This window comes from Leptidea sinapis, chromosome 5 (genome assembly GCF_905404315.1).
Source record: "Leptidea sinapis chromosome 5, ilLepSina1.1, whole genome shotgun sequence".
Classification (NCBI taxonomy): Eukaryota; Metazoa; Arthropoda; class Insecta; order Lepidoptera; family Pieridae; genus Leptidea; species Leptidea sinapis.
This window is the reverse complement of record NC_066269.1, coordinates 4,011,694-4,034,822: the sequence shown is the minus strand read 5'-3', so window position 1 is coordinate 4,034,822 and position 23,129 is coordinate 4,011,694. Positions and strand designations below refer to the sequence as shown.

General features: G+C 34.5%; 2 protein-coding genes across 2 annotated transcripts in view; both read right to left on the bottom strand.

Moving 5' to 3' along the window:
• Positions 1-2,110, bottom strand: part of LOC126964542 (innexin inx1) — an 87,874-nt gene extending 85,764 nt beyond the window's left edge. The window contains exon 1 of the mRNA XM_050807734.1: positions 917-2,110. The gene's annotated coding sequence lies outside the window, so the exon portion shown is untranslated. The remainder of the gene's footprint in view (positions 1-916) is intronic.
• Positions 2,111-2,261: 151 nt separating this feature from the next.
• LOC126964531 (innexin inx7) overlaps positions 2,262-23,129 on the bottom strand; it is a 28,212-nt gene continuing 7,344 nt past the window's right edge. The window contains exons 4-8 of the mRNA XM_050807717.1: positions 20,548-20,695; positions 13,522-13,711; positions 10,523-10,673; positions 8,290-8,479; positions 2,262-2,847 (exon numbers count right to left, since the gene is read on the bottom strand). Of these exons, the coding sequence (XP_050663674.1) occupies positions 2,694-2,847; positions 8,290-8,479; positions 10,523-10,673; positions 13,522-13,711; positions 20,548-20,695 (833 nt within the window). The 3' untranslated portion in view covers positions 2,262-2,693. The remainder of the gene's footprint in view (positions 2,848-8,289; positions 8,480-10,522; positions 10,674-13,521; positions 13,712-20,547; positions 20,696-23,129) is intronic.

Sequence of the window (23,129 nt, the reverse complement as noted above, 5' to 3'; positions counted from 1 at the left end):
CAACAAACAAACCTAACTGACTGTTTACATTTAGTATGATATATTTCTTTCTTGAATAAATTAAGGCTATACAGAATACCTATGCCCTCTGTTAAACCTTAGTTTATAATTACGTCTGTATCCTCATGGTCTTCTAATTGACGCAGAGGTTGGTTTATAGAAATAACAGTAATGGTTTCTGGCCGAGGTAAGGTTGAACATATTTATTTATTTTATTCAATGCGACATGACAATAAATTACATGTATGTGACTTCGGTAAATTAACAAATGCACCTCCTAAGACATAGCAACAAACAACAGAGTGTTTCTATCAGTGTTTTTGCCTTAAATATTGCTTACTTTAATCTCATTTGAGATATTAATCTATATATTTTGCTCTTTCTAATTTAATTTATAAGCATATATAAAAATACATTATGTTAAAGTAACACTTGATAGAAAATATTTGGAACAACCTATATTTTCTTGTTATTACTGTCATCCTTAGAAATATTTAAAAATCTTGATATCATTTCATATCAACAATTCTCTAGAAGTCATGGTTATCTAAGTAAATATATAAGGAAATTAAGTAACCAAACAGTAAATTAATTTCACATCTTTTTATTCAATGAAATGTAGGTTCTCAAATTTAAAGAATTCCTATTTAAGTTTCTAATGTTTGACCACCTGATGTAAACCTTATGTATAAAAATTCTCCCTAAATTTCTTTTATATAAAACTTCAGTTGTTGTTGCTATTAAATAAAATAATAAAAACTTTTGCACAATAAAATTTTATAAGTAGTTTGTCTTATTTATTATTACAAATTAAATATTAGATAACTTAGATACTTCAGTTATATTGAAATAAATACATATCATACTATGAACAAACAGTACGACGTATTGAATACAAAATAATTTAAGTACTTACCTATTCATCATATTAGTAATGTCATCAATTTCTTACGAAATCAAATATGATTTTAAATCACTTTCCAAAAAATCATTCCAGAATTTGTATAAAAATTTTTACTGTCCACGTTCTAATCACAAAGTTTTCATTTAAAAATTACGCGATACGTAATTTAAAATTCACAAAATACAATCACACAGCCGATCTGCACAACATTACATTTATTTTGTTTCACGACAAGCAGCGAGCTACAGACAAGACAGTACGACGTACGTAGCTCACGAATCACCATTCACGCATCAACTAGATCATTCGTTGTTATGACGAAGAAAGAGTATTACGATTGTCCTGTGGTTAAAAAGGGACAAAACATATTTGTAGCGGCAAAAACAAATGACTGTCATGACGACAAGACCAGCCCGCGTAAACGCCATTTTGTTTCAGTGTTGCTATTGCATAAAACGAAACATTTACTTTTATTTATACAAATTTTGTTTTTCGAATCAAGTTTACTATATAGGTTAGATATCAGACAAAAATTTGGCCCACCTATTAAATAAGTGATTTAATTAAACATTAGGAAAATACATTTACAACGACTATCAATTAGCTTCTGACCCTAGTAATTACTAATTACAGATAAGTGTAATTATGACTAGTTATTTAATTAAAGTAAAGCTTATAGTCTTAATTCTATACTAAATTCGATGCTTTTTTCTGGAGCGATGTTTAGTCTTATCGAAATATTAATAAAAACACTAGCACATTAGCCCACTTGTGGAAACAGAGTAACATAGTATCCGAGTAGGGATCAACAACAACCCAGCCATTTAATGAATGCAAAATATTTCAAAGTAGGTAAATTTAATTTGTTCAGCGATTGAGTGCAATGTAGGTAAATATATTTTTTATATTTTTAAAAGCTCTTCAAACACGGAAGGCAATAGGCTAATAATGGCAATTGAGGTTATTGACCTGATGGTGCTAATGGTTAAGGTTGAAAGGGTCTGAGGTCAAAGATCAAAGAATATCCGCCAATAACGTGAAAACCCTTATCAAAAGTAACTTAACATTGCCTCAAATTGAAAAAAGTTAAATAAAAACAAAACTACTCCTTTCTGCGCTTTGGTGGTCGAAAGGTATCCCCTCCTCCACGCCTCAATCCTTAAAATATAAAGATGCGAATTTCTAATTTCTAAAGCAGAGCTGAATTTTTTTCAGGCTCGCGATATATTTTTAACAAATGAAGTGTGGTATATATGTTTCATCCATTTAAACGGATAAGTGGATTTCTCTTCTCTCTTGGATCCTTTACTTAACAGTAGTATAGCAAGATGGCGAAAAGTCAAGAGAAAAAAATGGCGAATCTATTACACTTTAATACATTGTAAATAAACTTTGTAACATACATTTTCCCTACCCTATTATTTTAATTTATATCCATAAATATCGTATAGAAATAAATAATACCAATCCAGTTATCGTTTTTTTTAAAGTAAAATTGTATTAATACTAAATTTATTCAATACGCAAATATACAGAATGGAATCGATCGCTCCATTCCCCAGATTTTGTGTCATTTACAAAGTCTTTTAAACTGTTGTAACGAATTCATTAACTTAAGCTTTCTATATTTGTGGGCAATGTTTTATTTCCCACTTGAGCTCATAAAACTATTCTCTTTTTAAAAGCTGGTCTTTTCGCATGCGTATATTTTCGTATCCTATTCTTTCATATTATGCAACCATATAGCCGCACCATAGTTAATAGAGTTTGGACGTATCACATCATCGTTTTACGAGGTTTTATCTTTGAGAGGCAACGTTTCATCATCATAATCGACTCTTCCAAGTAGTATCGGCTCAGCACCCTTCTCCATATCATCATTGTCGTCATTCGTCGGCATGTCTCGGTTTTCTAACTCTTCAGAAATTTTTTGGAAGAGATCCCTGTAAAGAAAATGAAAATAAGATTTGAGTTTTGTGTATATTTATTTGTTATTAGTGGACGAACATGGAACTCACTAGTTGGTCAGCCCTTAAATTATCCTCAATTAAAAAATCAGTTTTTGCCACTCGTATACGCGAGTAACAGTGCGGATGCCCCATAAATGCTCAACCAACTTTCGAATCACACGGAGCTGGTAAAAATGTTTAATAACCAACATCGAACAATTCCAAATCTAAACATAATATATAAAAGGAGAGTGTTCGCCTGTATTATGTACAGCCATTCTATATGACCACCCACTGCCACCTACTTGTGGTTGCAGTGGTAGAAGGCTCTAGTTGTGCACTTACAAGTAAGAGAGTTTGGTTGCGTTGGTTGGAAAGTGATGTGGGTGGTAAAAATGCGCAATTAGAAGTTTCTATCCTTTTGTAAGACATTGTACGCCTAATATTTCTGATTTTCCAGAACATTCTTGCATATTCCAGATTAATCCAGAATGTTCTACATTATTCCGTATTTCCCCGAATATTCCAGATTTTTCTGAATTGTACTAGATTTTTCCAGAATGTTCCTAATATATTTTTGGATATTTTATAATTTTTAAAAGTTACTATGAAAATAAGTGATTAACGTTGATCCAGAATCTTCTAAATTGGTCTCAAAAAAGCACGAATCATCTAAGAAGTTTCAAAATGTTTTTAAACACTGAAAATTATTAATTAAGTTGAGAATAGGTAATTAATAATATCAATCTAGAAAATTCTAGATGTTTCTGGAGTGATCAGAAAAGCTTGAAATTTTTTTTTAGTAATCTTCAAAAATATTTTAAGACAAGCTATGAAGTATTTAGACTGCTTCAAAAATTTCTAAAATATTCCAAAAATTATAAATAATATCTATTTATATGTTCGAATATTTTTTCAAGTGATTGTAGTGAATTAAAAATGTTTTAAATCATATTTAACTTTTTTTAAGTAATCTCAAAAGTTCAAAAATACAAAAAATTTATAAAAAAATATTTTCGTGGATCTAAAACATCTATGAGTCTTCTCAAAATTTCATGAATGACCTAGGGAATTCCGTCACATAACGTCCTACACTAAAGTTTATTAATGTAGAATTTTCTAGATTAGCTGTGTTTCCCAAACATTATTCTGCAATAGCCCGGTAATTTTCACTGCCCCTTTCTAAACCACCTTAATTTTAAACCCAAGCTAAAATAATATTTAACAAGCCAAATTAATAGTAAAAGGTTTTTTTAGGACTTTACTTTGCCTTCGCATATTTAGTCAAAAAATTTTAGTGCGAAGTATGTAACTGCTGCTTATTTTGTACTAACGAATCCAAGTTCACGAAAAATGACGCAAGTTAAGTCATAAGTTAAGTCCATAGGAAGGACTTTTTTAAAACAAGGTGGAAATTTTGTGTCCCGGTATTTTTTTGATGGCCCGGTACCGGGTCGCGGCGAATGGGAAACCCTGTTCTAGATTTTATGTGATTTCTTATTGTACTATATATTTCATATGACGCAATGGTAATAAGTTATTACCAATCAAGTTATGAATATGAAAGCAGAGAGAGAGAGCCGTAGGAACGCAAGAATTAACTGGAAATCTTCTACGAATAGAAGGAGGCACCTATCCAATTGATAAAAATTGGCCTTAAGGTACTAACAAATGAATTGTGCAATTTTGCAATGTTGTTGAATAATCTGAACAACTTGTAAATGAAGTATTCTCAAATATTGTGGAGTAACACTAATTTAGAATGGTTGTGCGAAAGAGCTTTTTAGCGATGAAAAACAAAATTGTCAATGTAATCAATACCACTACTCAAGAAATTATTTTAGGGAAAGAGAAAATTTGACTGCCTCTCAATAAATTTACATATTATGTCAATTTCCCTATTATGTTTTTAAATTCGTTGAATTTACCAGGAATGCAATTACCTACAATCTCTTACATTGAATGTGGGTTCATCTATAATTTTACTGTGAAATCTTAACTCGCCGAAACTGTGTAATAAAACCAGAATCTGCATAAAAAACTACAGAATAACATCACCGAGGCTTATATAATAACGGGGAAATATGAAAACGGTAGACATACCTCGAATACCTTTAATATCGACCTTTAAATTTTAGTCGGGTTGGCTTATCGTTATCGACAAAGCACAGGTCAAAAAATTTACAAAAAAATGAAATATTGTGGCGTCATTGAGAGAGTCATGCTTTTCAAACGGTCGTCGTATGCACACGAACACACCTCCGAGATTGTTCATTTACAGTTACATAAAAAATCAACAAATGTATTATACAAAATATAAAAATGTATAAAATAATTGCATGCATATGTTTAACGTAACAATTTTTTTATAGCCCGCGAAACCTGTCTCGTTGCTAGTTATACTATATATTTAATATTTTTAAGAAAGTCTAGCTATTTCAGCACTTCGTGTTTATTGCGTTGCGTAGAGACGTCGCTTTATTGTGTGTCTTCTACTATTGTATAATCACTGAGAGTGTTTGATAGAGCTGTTTGAACTGATTCCTTCCACCGAATTCCACCTTGGTATGACACGCTTTAATCTAGGATATCATCCCCACCATCTGGGTGTCTAGCGTTCCTCTACAGTTCAATTTTAAAGGAACATTCTTCTACGTGCCACCAAACTATGGAATGAGCTTCTTTTTGCTGCGTTTCCAGGATGATATGACATAGGAAACTTCTCCAATTTTCTAAAACCCTGGCAACACTTCTGTGATTCTTGTGGTGTTGCAGGAGAATGTCGCCCACCTTCCCCTGCATTGCGGTGATCACTAAGATTCAGATGCAGGTGCACTCCTTTTTCCTACTCCTCCTTAAAAATATATTACTCAAAAAAAGATACTTAGTGGTTCGGTTTTTTTCTGAGTTAATGAATTAAAAAACTGTGTAGTGTGTAGGATCATAAAAATAAATCTTTAGTTGGATTTTAATTTTTTTGCGCTTAGATTAAGATTAAGGATTGGTCTAGATATCGCAGGCGTAGTCGCAAAGTGCGGCATCTGATACTACGCCTAAGTGGGCGTACGCGAGCCAGTCCCCAACAATGTGTGACGTTGACGTGCAACATGTTCTGTTAAACTTTGCTAATAATTGAAACTAAATTGCCGGGTTGCATAGTAAAACTTTGTAAACAGAATACTACAAGAAATAAGAAAGACACTGGGATCACATATCATCAGTAAGTATTTTGTATGTTAAAAAAAAATAGGACGTTAAAATCAGATCGATTTCTATCAACTTTTTTACCACCCAGTTTGCTTACGTAAAGAATTTTACCCTTTTAGTACGGTAGGTATCTTTCACTGTTTAGGAGATCTGTGGGATAAAATGTCGAGATTCTGGTCTATTTTCCTTACATTATCTAGCATTGATATTGCCAATTGTTTTTAAGCCTTGTTATCTCTACTAATATAAGATATCTACAGATTCGACTTTCTGCAAGTTTCCTAATATTTCAACGAAGTTAAAGGGCATGAAAGGCATTTATTTTCTCAAAATTGATTCCTTTAGAATTATTATTGATGTCTATTCTAATCCGGAGGCACAATAGTGCCTCAAGCCAAGTACACGTTCAATCAACAACATATGTAATAATATGTGTAGGCGTGATATACTAGATACTATTACCGCTTCGGAAACAAATGGCGCTCTGAGAGAGAAGAAGCCGTGCAAGAAACTCTCTGCATTGTTTTTTTGCACTCTATTTAATGAAATATACAATATTGTACTCTGATTGCTATTGCTATAAAATAACCATAATCTAGTTCCAGGCTGTGGGATCACATAGATATTCAGCTGTGGGAGTAGAAGTATTTACGACTGAGGCATTTTTTGATAAAACATTTAGAAGGCCGTAACCCAAGTGCAGGTGGAAAGATGGATGAATGCTGACCTGTGAGAGATGGAAATCACAAATTGGGGTTATATCGCACAGTACCGAAATAAGTGGACGACTCTCGTGTCGGAGGTCAGGTCCCACTTTGGGTCGATGCGCCGCAGGAGTAAGTAAGCAAATAGCTCAGTAAATAATATAAAAGGGTTGTATTAAACCACGGTAAAAGTGTAACTTTTTTTCAAATTATAGACTAAAAATTTTTGGAATAATAATCTATTATGGGTATAAAAATCGCTTTATCAATCTTAATTTTATACTTGGAAATTTGGAATGATAATGGGAAATAATAAAAGTAGACTAAGTCTCCAGCTAATATTTTTATTGAACTCTGTGTCTTAGCCCTGGTTAAAAATATTGATTGAAAAGGATTACATAAGACAATGACAAAAACAAACAAAATAGCGTGGAGAAAATGAGGCACAAAGGAGTAATAGTTTATATGTACTGGCTTTGGTTCATACCGAGTTTGTATGTGAAGAACAGTTCAATGAAACTATTAGGATAATTATACAAATGATTCAAGTTTTCTTTAGTGTTAATTCCTTCAATTTTTTTTAAAAACAATTCGACACGTGTTTCGCCTCTACACGAGGCATCCTCAGGACGTGTTGTCTCGCACGAGACTGAATCAAATGAGCCGGAAGCCGCTTTTTTATACCCTCGTCAAATGAAATGACGCGCTGTGATTGGTCGGCTGTTGTGACGTAATACCCCCGGAAGAGACACGTAACAAAGGTGATGGGACTAAATTTAGGATAATGTTAGAGAGAGATCTATAGCTGCATTAACCGATTCTGTTCCATCAACTGAGTTGAGTTTGCGTAAAATTGCAGAAAAATTATTTGGAGGGCAAGGGTTCAAACAGTGCTCTTGGTAACAGTCCATAATACGATGCAAAACAAATAAATGTGTCTGTAAGAAAAGTAATGTACTTTATAATTCGTGATGCCACAAATCTGCTACCTGTTTAATAAATAAATATTGAAAATTATCGTACCTTGTTGTTCATTGTGATTTTTGATACTACCGTTGTTTTAATGATAAAAATTATATTTAATTGTTATGAAAACACCAAAGATAAGTTTTTTTTTTGTCATTTTAGGGAACCAATTCTGGTATTTGTTTAGAGAAATGATAAAATCCTGTTGTTATTTTAACATCTTCCGTGATTTACTCAAACCACTTAGGGTATTGACCAAATCTCTGTTTTTATCATATCTCTGCGACATATACACTACACGGTCAGATGCTGCGAACTATAGGCGCCGCCCGACCGTGACGCGACATGCAACACACAGACGAAAAAGTTTGAGACGGTGTTATAAAAGTTTCACTTTAAAAAATTAAAAATACCATTGAGTGTCAAGATGCCACTCACACAAGCATCTTAGTATAGTTGGAGCGTATCGGAGACTTATCCTCAATCTAAGTTTTTGCCATTTGTAACTATTTAACAGCATTAGCAAGTCGAAAATATGACAGGGCTGAAAGCAACTTACTGGAATACGACAGACTTCATATTCTTGGCGAGGTAGTACAGGAACAGCCAGTCGCCGTACTCGCAGCCGTTAACCACATTGATCACATTGTACGGGTTAAACTTGCTGTTCGACGCGTGCCGGAACATCATCTCGTTGAACTTCAGCGAACGCCGGAACATGAAGAAGGACAGTAACCGCCACAAGACAGCTGCAAATCAATTGATGAATTACATTTTTTTATGGAAAAGGAGGTCAAACGAGCGTACGGTTCGAATCACAAGCTCGTTGCCGGCCTTTAATGAAGGTGTACTCGCTTTTTTTGAAGGTGCCCATGTCGTATCGTCCCGGAAACACCGCACAAGGAAACTCATTCCACAGCTTTGTAGTACGTGGAAGAAAGCTCCTTGAAAACTGCACTGTGGAGGACCGCCACACATCCAGATGGTAGGGATGATATCCTAATTTTTAGCGTACATACTTTTATTTGATAGGAAACCCCCTATTTCAAAAATAATTGTGATCGTACGCTATATCAGCTTTATTATTGACGTTAAAATTTATTCGAAAGGAATCAAAATTGAGGATATACTTTTTTTAAAATTTTATCATAGACATACAATATGGTAGCGAATAGAGAAACAAAGCGTGCAAACAACAAGGACATCTCTAAAGGAGATACAATATAATAGAAAAGATAAAAGAATCTATTGTTATTGTAACCGATTTTGGTTGACAAGTCGTAAACAGTCACCCACGCTTGGCTTAGCTCCCTTTGATTGAGGACTGGTCTGAGCTGGGCTCCAACTATATACCACACTACCTAAGAACCATAGCCTTTTTGTTACGGCAACTATTAGATGCTTGTGTGCGTGGCATATTGACACTCAATGGCATCTTTCAAATTGTGTTACATACGCTTCGCATTATTTTACATTGAAATTAATAAAATACAAAATTTATTGAAGTAGGCGTTACTTTGCGGAAATCCATAATTATACAAATGATTTAAGTTTTCTTTAGTGTTACTTCCGCCAATATTTGTTTTTAAAAAGTTTCGTGCCAGATTTTGGCGAGGTCACAAGTCCTGAGGATGCCTCGTGTAGAGGCGAAACACGTGTCGAATTGTTTAAAAACATATATTGGCGGAATTAACACTAAAGAAAACTTAAATGATTTGTAAAATACAAAATGTCTTTCTTATTTCTTTTAGTATTATTTATACAAAGTCTTGGCATTTTAGTTTCATTTATTCACAAAGTTTAACAGAACATGTGGGACGTCAACGCCATACATTGTTTGACACTGGCTCGAGTACGCTCAATTGGACTTTGTATTAGTTGCCGCACTTTGCGTCTACGACTGCGGTATCTATTTGGAGCGCAGCGGAGACCCATCCTTAATCTAAGTTAGCTCCATAATATTTTGAATATTCAATAAACTAGATAACATACACATCACTTAATTCATATAAATCAATATTTAAGGCTAAATGCAAGATGTAGCACACTGTTACAAATATTTCCCTTGAATCTGGCTTTATCTTAAACCCTTAAACGAGTAATTCTTGTATGGTATATGTGAATCTCGGAAACGGCCCCAACGATTTTAATGAAATTTTGTACATATACAGGTAGTTTTGAGGGCGAGAAATCGATTTTTCAATTGGACGTAGTTGCTGAAAAATGTTCCAAGCCACAAACATCACATTTTAAGGAATTCGTGTTTAAAGTTTAATAAATATTACTGTGTTCCATACATGTGGGTTGGGCTACTAAATCAGAGTGGCAGGAAGGCTGTAATTTTTTGTCAGTCCGTTAATATGAATCACGTGACCAGTTTTGCGTTCTTAACTCAATTTCGACATGATTGTGGTTTGGAACATTTTTCTGGAATTACGTCGAATTTTAGATGTCCAATCAGTTTTTTTTTTGTTCAAGTTTTATACATTCTTAAAAATCCGAGCAAGGCTCGTTCGTCCGGATATTTATATGAAATACTAGCTGACCCAACAAACGTTGTATTGCCGATATTAAAATCGCGATACAAAATTAACTGTTGATCGTAGATGGGTGAAAATTTGAAGTTGTATGTAAACAAATTTAAAAAAAAATGTCAAAAAAATTAAAAAAAAAATCGTGTGAACATTGAACTCCTCCGAATCGGTCAAGCCATTTCGGAGGAGTTCAATGCTTAACACCTGTCTGGTAGTTATAGACTAGCGTATTAACTAAATATTGAATTGAAAACTTACCCAATGCGGAGACGATGAATAGGAAGAGCAACCAGAACCACAGTATGACGTAGATCTTCTCGTGGATGATGTTCAGCGCCATCACGCAGAGGGCGTCGTGCTGCTGGATGGAGCCGCTGGGACCGTACTTGTGGAAGATGCACTTGGTCACCTGGTGCACAAATTATTTAGAGGAAACTTTAGGTTTATAATGATTTATGGACACACCTTTTTTTTTTACACAAATTATCTTGCCCCAAATTATGCATATATAGCCTGTGTTATGGGTTACAAGACAATGATATATTTAATACAATATACTTACTTAAACATACATAAATTCATATAAACATACATAAATACATTTAAACATCCATGACTCGGAAACAAACATCCATATTCATCATAATATAAATGCTTGCACCTACCGGGATTCGAACCCCTCTAGCTTAGTAGGTAGGATAATGTAATGTCTGTCTGTGTAATGTTCATGACTAAAATGAATTGTTATATGATATCCCCACAAATATTATAAATGTGAATAATAATAATAATATGGACACACTTTTTACACAAATTATCTTGCCCCAAGTTAAGCATATATAGCTTGTGTTATGGGTTACAAGACAACGATATATTTTTATTTTGTGCCGCTGGGGCTACTGCACCGATTTTGATGATATTTGGTATAGCGATAGATAACTTGGGAAAGGACATAGGCTAAATATTATCCCCGAAAAATCCATGGTTCCTGCGGTATTTGTGAAAAACTGAAATTCACGCCAATGAGCTATTACTATACTAATAGTAGGCTTCGTTTGTTTTTTATCTTCGAAATAAGATTCTTATAATATGTTGGTAATACGAGCGAAAACGGCAACCAGAACTGGAATATGACATGAGATAATCTTGCTTATTATTTTTAAAAACCTTTTATCTACGCGGACGAAATCGCAGGCATCATCTAGTAGATATTATATATGATTTTAAGTCGTCGGATAGACTTAGTTCTGCGGCATATGCTGTGAAAATCTTAATATATATAAATTACGTGACACGTTGTTTGTTCGCGATGGAATCCTAAACTAATGAACGGATTTTAATGGGGATTACTTCCTGGAGTGCAGTTTTGTCCAACTTGAGAGATAGGATAGTTTTTATTTTGATTTGGGACCCATAATTATTTTTTATTTTCAATATTTGTTTTGTATGGGCATATTTTCTATGAGAGAATTTTGTGACGCACAGTTTGACAGTTCCGCCGCGCTGTGAAACAATTTCATTATTACAACAGGGAGCATTTTATACGAAATATTTCTTGATGTTTTGAAATATTATGGGCAAATTCCTATTAACAGTATTTTTTTATTGTCTACAGAATAACGTCTGTCGGAGCAGCTAGTATAATATAATAATAATATGATCGTTATAAAAAAGACGCGAAAACTGCACGTCTCTTTGACTTAAGTTAGGTACTTTCACAGTACCATGTCATAATTATGGCCTAATGGGGTAATGCTGCATATAATAAGGCTTTTGTATATGCCAACAAGAGGTAGGTTTCTCCGTGTAACTGTTCTTTATTGAGGGAATATAAATGAACAAAAAAAATATATGTTATAAATTGGACGTTTAATTTCAGTTTGAACGTTTGAAATAATACTTACAATGTTATAAATAGATGAAAAAATCTCAAAGTAAAGCCTTTTAAGAGATTTTTTTTCAGCCTTGTTTGAATCTTTGTAACTACTTCTAAACGGCATTGAATTTTAGTTTTTTCTTTTGCATAAATTTTTTTACTAGATTTTTTGACAAAGTGTACGATTGGCGAGTCAATATAATGACTTATTAGGTTAAAAATATCCATTCCTTGTTGTCTATTTAAATTCGCATCGGCGGGTCCGTGCGCGGTGCGCGGGCTACGGGCGGCATTGTAAGTCGAACTGTCGAATGGAGAGGTCACGCTGCTTGTTGTAAGTTTATGGTGCTCTAATTCGCGCATCCCGCTTTATTTTATTTATTTAATTCAGAGACATCTCCATATATATTAGTAACAATATTTATTATGAACTACGTTAGTATTATTAGTAAAATATATTTATATACCTAGAGCTAACTGTATCCAGTGTTTCTGGAAGGAACAGTCAGCTCTGGCAGCAATCATCTTTAGGATGCTTTTACTGCTTACACGTAGACGCTGCAACATGGAGACCGCTTTTTTGCGCATTATGGCATGGAAACCGTCCACATATGCCTCAGCAAACATTCCAGAAGCGCTACAACGCCATGGTAGCTCCTAAACGCATTAAACGCAAAATATTTAGTGACACTTGTTTTATTTTAGTTTTAGTAGAAGGTATATATTAGTATTAATTACTTATTTATTGTTTTATTTTAGTTTTAATTACTTATTGTGTAAATAATAAAATTTCACTTTCCGCGCTTGGACCCTCAATTATATTGACTAGTTTAGTAAGTAAGGTTTTAAATTATTTTGAATAGTGCTGTTGTGATCTGATATTCAAAATCCTTAAAGTATTAAAAATGATTTTAGCAAATAATAATATTTGGTTTAACTTTATTTTTACTCAATGTATTTTATTTACCTACCCACATAAAATAATTGTAAAGTATTAAAAAGAATGAATGAATAAAATAATACTACAAATATTAATTTCAAATTCTACAACTTTTATTGTGAGCGATGTTATCTAGTGATCAATGCTCGCATAAATGGCACCACTAGTGGCAACGTCGTGGAGCGGGTTCCTTCGCTAAGATATGTGCGAGACATTATCCTCACTGTGATAAAATGTTTTCCTCAACAGTGCGGTTCTCAAAAAAATTTCTTCCACAACTACACTACAACTACATTGTGGAACTTCTTGCACTTTTCAGGTCGATATATTGTTATGAGTACAAAATAGTGCGTAAATCCATTGAAAAGGCCGGTAATGCTCCTGTGTTTCCTCCGATTTTGCGAGAGACTTAAAAATATGCATTAGTAAATATGAATAAACCTTAGGAAAAACAGTTTCCAATGGGTCGGCAATCTCTTGCCAGTTCTTATAGGCGATGACACTTGGGCCCAGGTTTATGAAGCTGCCGTGCAGGAATATGTTAATGATCCACACTTCGAGCATGACGTGCAGGAGGTTCAGCACCTCCATAGATATCAGCCACGTTGACCAGGTCCTCGTAACCCTCAACCTGTATCACAAATACTTTTGTTAAATTATTTGGTCTCACATGACGTACAGAAATATACCTATAATTATTCCAAACAGGCTATCTATAGGTATAAGTTACGATAAGTTTCTAGAAATTATGATTATTAAAATGCTAACACCAGGTTCAAATTTGAACTATACTAAAAAAAATAGACCAAGTCTATTTTTCCAGCTATCAAGTAAGTAAGTCTTTTCTTAAGCATACACTTTTAATACTTTTACAACAGGATCCCAAAAAAAGTCATCATCATCATATCAGCCGAAAGACGTCTACTGCTGGATACAGACCTCACACTGCCACTTCACTTTAGCAATCATTTTGGCTATTTCGGTGACTTTGTTTCTTCTACGGATCTCCTTGCTTCTGATTCTATCTCGCAGAAAAACTCCAAGCATAGCCCTCTCCATAGCCCTCTGAGTGACCAATAGCTTTCTCATCAGGCCCATAGTTAGCGAATATGTCTACGTACCGTAAGTCATCAGTGGCAATAGAGACAAACGATATTTGGGACAACATGAACATACCACATATATACAACATACCACAAATTAAGTGTAATAAAGAAATCGAAATGTTTTGATGATCTATAAGTAATTTACGAATAAAAACCTTTGAATTTGATTTTGAAGTTATCAAAGGTCATCTCGAAAGATGTCATGCGAAGGCCGTATTTACGTAGATGTTTCAATTTTTATTGGTCTGGTAAAAAATTTTTTCAACTTTTGTCACATTTTATTTGGTCACAAGCATTATTCGACAACCCTCTTCTTCTGTATCCTCGCACTATCCCATTTTAGTTGGGGTCGGCTCTCCTAATCAGTCTTCGCCAGGACGTTCTGTTTTGGGTCGTCTGCGGATCTATTTGGGTTTTTCGTAGATCTTTGTCTATTACTGATTACCATGTACGGGGTCTTCCGCGTCCTCTTGGTCCGGTATTAATATCAAGCACTCTCTTGGTCATATGATCTTTTGGGCGCCTCATGACATGCCCATACCACCTCAATCTAGTCTCCAACAGCTTTTCTAGGATTGGCCTATCTCTAAAAGTTATTCGGCAACCCGAGAGAGGGTAATTTTTAGTGGATGTTGCAACTGTACAATACGCACTTATGAACAAACTTCTCTCCTGAAAATTTTAACAGAACTTGCAAACCAATAAAAAGATAAGACATTCAAAAAAAAAATTATCGCAATTGAACGGACATCGGATATTTCAATAAATATTTCGAGTGCATATTACGTACTGAGATTGCAATAATTATAATCAGAAATTAAATGTTGTTAAGACAAATAATGCCTAGAAAACAATAGCAGCTCTTGAAATAATTTGTTTTACACGAACGTGTTTGAGAGATCATTACACTTTGTGAGTGTGAAGTTATCATTGATAAGCCGACCTACTCAAAGTAACCCCATTTTCCACAGCACGATAAAATTTGCTGGTGCACTTGGCACCTATGATTTTTTGATCATGGAACTGTTCCAGATAGACGGGACCAAACCACGACCACATAGGTGCAAACCAAAACTTTCTTCACTTCAGCCGAAAAACGTCCACTGCTGGACAAAGGCCTCCAATAAAGATCTGCACGACCATCAGTCCTGCCCTGCCCTAATCCAACCTATTCCGGCGATCTTGACCAAATCATCGGTCCACCTTGCCTTCACACACTGCGTCATCCAGTGCGTGGTTTCCATTCGAGGACTTTACAGCCCTTACAGCCACTTACACTTCGAGTTATGTGGCCTGGTCCACTGCAACTTCAGTTTCGCAATCATCAGACAACACCTGAAACTTATATACCAGTACCATTAACACTGGAATACAATTTAACAGCCACATCATCATTTCAGCCGGAAGACATCCAACACTGGACAAAAGCCTCCCCCAAAAATCCTGCGCTGCCCTCATCCAACCGGTACAAGGGCACCACTATTTTGGGACAAGTTCAAGTTGTGGCCGAACAGGGAACTTACAGTTAATTCTACTTCTACTGACTTCCTATTATCTGTTACTACTGGTGGGTAATCTGATAGTAATTGGTCATCCTTACTCTCTTACAACACCTGAGGAACTACACGGGGAGGATATATATCCCACACTACTGCGGTGGATATAGTACCCCTGCCCATTACAATGCAGTGCCACTCAGCATTGCTGATTAAACTCAAAGTTTGGACAGCATTAGAATTGCGTTCGTATGATATGGACTTTAACTCTCACTAGCCCAATTTCATTACCTAGGCGCTCTTTAAGCTAAACACAATAATGCTAGCACATTACTGATTCACAGCAATATGGCGCGCTGCGTTTCCCAATTCACCGGCATCACGTGCGAAAAAGTCTCCCACTGGTAAAGCAGCGTGTGTCTGAGGTACATCTTATGGTTATAGTTTGTAAAGCGGCTTTAGTACAGTTCAGTGCAGCCCTGTTTCACGGAAACCAATGTGATTTATTGTGAAAGCCACTGTTAACTGTAGCTCACTGCTAAGATTTATTAATTTCATATTCTTATTATATCTTTTGCAGTAAGCTGTCGTATGTCAAAAGGTTGAAGAATTGGACTTCCCAAAGAGATGATACGTTTACGCATTAAAAGGACCACATTCAGAGAGGATGTGTAGTGTGTGCAGAGGTTTTCACCGGAACTATTACAGAATCTCCACACTCTGCTATCTGAGGTGTAGGATTGAGAGATGTTTTTTTTAAATCTGCAGTGCCAGTTAGTTTCCTGGTTTGAATGCGTAAGTTAGTTATCTATCATTATACTTTTTTTTTCCTTTTTGTTGAAGGCTTTGGATTTGGGTTTTGGAATCACTCTAGAGTTTATTATACTCTTGTGAATATGATGTATCAAGGGTTGATTTAACAAAACTCCTTGGGACACATCTCAAACAGGCGATATAAAATTTTTTAATAAAATTTTGTTCAATATATTTAAGCGTTAATTTGTTATTATTATAGTAGCTGAGTAAATAATGTTATCAATAGAATTATTGAACTAACTGATTTGATTGGAATTCAAAGGAATTACTTAGGATTAAAAGAACGTGTAATCAACCAAGATTTTGTTAATTATTGGTTTAACAAATCTAGCCTCTGGATTAATTTGATTGAATGCGATAGATAAGAGGAATGAGTTACTTCATTCTATTAATCACTACGTCCAAAACATATCGATACGATACGTTAGATTGTCGTGCTACGATATCGTGTCCAGGTTACATTAACTATGTCCATAACGTCACATCGTCGCGTTGTTACGGTGTGCAAGACAAAACATCACTAGGTTATTATTTTTAATAAATAAACACCCATTTATTTTTCAGTATTATTTGATGTAAACGTGTTGTATTGTGATGCTGATTGTTATTATTATAATGACGAAAAATCAATAAATAAATCTGCGTTAAGTAAAAGTTATTTATGCAACTGTTGTGTAATAAGGGGCATTAAAACACGAATGTGGATTAGATAATAGTATCACATGAGTGTTTTAATACCTAATTATCAACAGTTGCATACAAGACTTTATCTACTTCCAGAATATGAATCCTCTAAAAGATTCTGAAACTGTTAGCTTACTGCTAATATTAAAACAGCCAGTCCTAGTAGTAACCTAATATCATCCATTACTGATTATATACAAATAAACTAAGTATTAATGAAAGATTTATTTATTTTAGTAGTAATTTACATTTTGTATAGTGCAATAATTAAAATTCACTTGAATATTATGTTCTTTTGCAGCGTTTAAAATGAATCGCTATTTTTTTGTAAACAAAACAATAAAAATATCGAAGAAAAATGGCGGGGATTCGAATAACCTACTTTTTTTTAAGGCGCGCGGCGTTCTTGTAGTTGGAACGCGAGTAAACGAAAATGTTCTTTTTTTGAAATTCATACAGATATCACGCATCGAGCAATAAGAATATGGCTGTCTGTAAAAGCTCTTACAGACAGCCGGGCGGGGACATGCCTTGAGCATGAAGGGTTTGAAAAAAAAATAAGAATGGTGTTATGAAATTCAGTACAACATTGCAACACTCGTTTGGATGATGTAATGGTTATAGAACATTGGGTGTTTTAATGTTCGCAATAAGGTAACTGTTTCGGAATCTTTAATAGAGAATTTACAGCATGGGTAGTAGATAAAAAAAAGTTTTTATTCTTCTGGCAGTAATATTATTGCGACATAGAACAACAGAAACTACGGAACTATTAACTACAAAAAAACGTAACAATGAAAAGTTCAAAAACAAAGCAGTGATAGCATTAAAAAATCAGGACACTGCAACTGCATGCCGTAGAGACGCAATAGGACGAGCGCGAGGGTGTGAAAGGGAAACGGGAGGGATCTTCACGATGTTTAGATATAATGTGTTGCCATGTAGTAATACTGAATCTATATAGCATGGTGGTGGGTCACCATTACATTTTAATCATCGTGGACCGAAATAAAAAGCGTACATGGAGCACACAATGCAGAGAGCATCAGCTCGTAATAAAGAATTTGCTTGACTCTTGGGCGTTGCGTAGAGATGTGAGGAATATAGGTTCGACGGCGATTGTTGACAGCAACTGTTCAGACGGCCGAATTCGACATATCGGCAAAATGCGCAATTTCAACTGCACCAATTTGACGTCTGGCATTCCAGAGCCTTTGGAAGAAGGTTCTTGCCTTGCACAGAATCTTATGGAATCTTCCGATTGCAGGATTCTATACTCTCACTACAAAAGCTGGCAACGCATGTCTTAACAACAGCAAACAGTACCGGTAACGATCATAGGTGGCAGTTTTTCACTTTCCATTTGCTGAGAACGCCCGTTTTGTCTCTTGTGTAAAAGAACAAACGAGGTACAATTACTCTGCCTTGTGCTATAATACTTTAATATAGGTAATAATTAATTTATTTGATAGAACATTTCGAAAAAGGTTTATTGTGTTATATAACGCCAACCATGGACAGTATTGTGTGTCTTCTACCGCATTTATCACGGGGAGTGTGCCGAAGAGCTGTTTAACCTGATTCCTGCCGCCAAATTCCACCTTCGCACGACACGCTACAAGTTAGGATATCATCCCCACCATCTGTATGTGTGGCGGTCCTCCACAGTGCGGCTTATAAGGAGCTTCTTCCACGTACTACAAAGCTGTGGAATGAGCTTCCTTGTGCGGTGTTTCCGGGACGATATGACATGGGTACCTTCAAAAAAGGCTCCTGTGAGACTGCAACTCCAAGAGATTGTGGGTGGCGGTGATCTCTTAACAACAGGTGAGGTGAAAAAAAAAAAACAATTTTAATAGTGTGGCGTTCCTCCACAGTGCGGTTTTCGAGGAACTTTCTTCCACGCACAACGAAGCTGTGGAATGAGCTTCCTTGAACGCTGTTTTCAGGACGATACGTCATGAATACCCTTATAAAAAGCGCGTACACTTTTTTAAAGGGCCGGCAACGCTCTTGTGATTCTACTGGTATTGCAGGAGAATGTGAGTTGACACGTACCTACTCTCGTTTGTCCTCTCTTCCATAAAACAAATCAATGAGAAGAGGTAAAGCTTATATTGTTTTGGTATATGATACAAGTTACCAATTTTGAAGCGAATTTAATGAATATGTTATTTTTTATTTAGTTCGTAATTTTATTGTTTTTTACCTTAAATATGTAACCATAAAACATTACCTTAACATTGATATGATTATTATCCACTGTTTTAAATTCAGCAAATCTGAGTTTGAAAAACAGAAAAACGCGTCATCAAATAGCATTATAAACGCGTCTATTTATGGAAGATTATCTTATTGCGCTTTAAAAAATGCACTTTCAGTCATAGTAAATAATAACTATACAGATTACTGAATAATAAAAAACTAACATAAAATTTATATGTTAAATTAACCACCAAAAATAATATCCACGAACCATACCATTGCTTAAGTTTAAATAGACTTTGACGTCACACTGTGGTTCAACCAATAACATGACGTTCCGATATTTAATATTTCGTGCGTATTTATTGAACTTTTGTTTATTTAATATTTAATAATCAGCTTTATAAGAAAAAACTATTTAAGATAAATTCAATAATAATAAAGATTAAAAAATAACATTTGAACTAAATACAAGTTACATGCATACATGCATTGGTTTGAAATATCGGTATCAAATTAATAAAATATATATCGTGAATACTAATAATAATAATAATCATCACCCACATCAGCCGGAGGACGTCCAATTCTGGACAAAGGCCTCCTCCAAAGATTTCCACGACGATCGGTCCTACGCTGCCCTCGTCCAACGTTCCGGCGATCTTGACCAGATCGTCAGTCCATCTTGTGGGGGGCCTACCAACAGTGCGTCTTCCGGTACAAGGTCGCTATTCGAGGACTTTTCTGCTCCACCGACCATCTGTCCATCGAGCTCTTTGCCCTGCCCACTGCCACTTCAGTTTCGCAATCATTTGGGCTATGTCGGTGACTAATAATAATACAACAATATTACTTTAATCTGCTTATGGGTAAATCAAATGTATGTTCTGTTGTGGTGTGTAGGGTAGATAGGTGTTCGTATTAAAATTAAATAGATGAGTTACATTCATTAGCACTTTGCTTACTTACTTACCCCCTTATTCATAATGGTCTCCTAACTTTAAACAGCCGCTTAGGAGTGTTTTTTCTCATTCTGACTTAGGTCAATAGAAGAAGACAGAGTGAGAATTAGCAATGCTTTAAGTTAGCAGACTATTATAAATAAGGGGGTTAGAATTTGAACTATTCAGTGGTTTTTCTAGTACCTATCTATTAGTTACCTCAGTATTATATCTTTCTTGATCAAATCTATCTTGTTTTCCAGGGAGGACCTGGACATCACATTTATTTCACCAGCCTGCATGTCCGTTTCTTGCAGAGCTAAGCCGGCATATTGGAGACCGTCAACCAAAGATTTGATTCGTCCACCTAACAATATACAAAAAATTTAAACTTTAAAAATATTTGATTTTAATTTCAATTCAGTGTCTAGAATTATTATAAATTTTGATGTTAATAATATCTTTGATAATTTATACGTCTAGAAAGAGCTTCTGTTGCTAGAAATACGATGGAAACAGGCCAGGAATATTAGATTATTATTTTGCTAATTATCAGCTTGGTTAGAGACAGTCTCTCGAAGAAAAATTTAAAGAAATAAATATTATGACTGTTCATTGTCAGTACATTTATGAAAATTTAATATACGTTCACAATAATCGTCACCTTTTTGCTCTTAATAGTGATTTTCATTATTATAACACTAGAAATATGAGATTGCTTGTAATTAATTCTAGTAGGCTTCATAAGATACATAATAGCTTTAAGGGTAAATGTATACACTTATATAATAAAGTCCCAGCCACTGTTCAGGCATTATCTATAAATAAATTTAAATGTTTTATAAAAAAATGGCTCTGCTGCTGAATATCTAAATAATGGGACAGCCTGGGACTAGATTGTGATTATTTTATAGCGACAGAAATGACTGTACAATATTGTATATTTTTATTGAAAAGAGAGCAACAAAAGAATGCTGGGAGAGTTTCTTACGCCGCTTCTTCTCTCTCAGAGCGCCATTTGTTTCCGAAGCGGTAGTAGTATCTAGTAGTATCTTATAGTTATTAGAAATGACATCAAAAAGAATTCTAGAGGAATCAATTTTGAGAAAATAAATGCCTTTTATTATTGTTAATATATAATTATCAATGCATCCAAATAAGTGTGTGTAGAATATTATCAGTAATTACTATAGTTTGCGCCTGTTTCTTCTGTTCCATAAATACCTACAAGTAATAAGAGAATCCTGTTCTGAAACATTTTTTGTGATGATATATGTCTAGTTATTTTGTTTCTTAGATAAATTATACGCCTAGATAGAGCATCTTGCTGTTAGACAACTGAAGAAAAAAGGGCATGGTTTATTACTTTAGTGTGCGTGACAAGCTACGTCTTACACTCGCGATTTGTAAGTCGCTTAGTATTAGTGTGTGTGTATTGCTAAAAATAGAGGATAAAATTCTACCTAAATTTTTCGTCGTATTCACAGCTGTCACGTTCTATTTTGACGTGTAAATGATCTAAGATTAATATAATTGGCTTTTTTCTTATTATACATATATTTATTTAATTCTAAAAAAGGCTACATATGCATGTGAATTTAATTTAGATGTTTTCAGCAATGGGCTTCTCTATTAGATAAAATTTATGTTTAGATATACTTACACATAATATAATAAAAATTTATAGGTATCACTTAAACTAGAAACATCATAATATAGCAATAATTCATTATATTTTTAAAGTGATAACCCTCACTTCTAGGATTAATACACAAATAAAATTTGAAAAAGAAAATTTTATGAACGACGCGGGATTCGAGCCCACGACCTCTGGCGTTCCGTACCAGTGCTCTAATCAACTGAGTTAACCTTTCGAGTGACGTATCGTCATAAAATCTTGTATGTTTTGTTCTACTCTCAGGAATGAACTTAATGAAGCCACAACCTGAACAGCACAATATAGCAATAATAAAATTACTTTATGACTTGCACCGCCATTTTGTGGAATCAATAACCGGCGTCTGTTTTCCCAAACCGATACGACATAGGGTTCTTCAAGATTAGATCATACTCTTTATTCCATATTAACTCTTTTTTAATTAATATCTTTCACCGTACCTGGGAGGTATCCGCGTAAAAGTATTCATAATACATTTAGCAGACCTCTTATAAAATCGAATTTAGGAATGAATTCTCCAATTATCAGAGGTGGCGAACAATATAGCATGCTTGTTAGAAAACACCCAGATAATATTCAATGACTCTCATGGCTCACTTAAGAATAAAATACTAACATACTTTTAAGTCATTCTATAAACAAACCTAGTAACTTAAATTTAATTTTCACATTAACTTTTATATGTAATTAATTTTAAAACACCTACTTTAAATTATTATTAGTCAATGCTGTGCATTTCTTTTATAGGTGTGCATATTAGAATTGTAAATAATGTTAAGTTTATATTTGTTAATGTATTAATATGTATTCTGTTGAAGTGCCTAATAAAGAAATAAAAAAATTAACTCCATATTCCAACTTAAAGGCCGGCAACGTTTCTCTTGACACCTGGTATTGCGGATGTCCATGGCCGGTTCACCACTTTCCATCAAGTAAATATTCCTCTTATAAAAAATATTGTTGGTACGTGTTTCCGTCCGAAAGTCTATCGACGTATATTTCCAGTGATAAATGTTAGTGTATTGTTTCTTTGAAAGGCATAAAACGCATTTTTTTTTCTCAAAATTGATTCTTTAAGAATTCTTTTTGATGTCATTTCTAATATACTAGATACTACTACCGC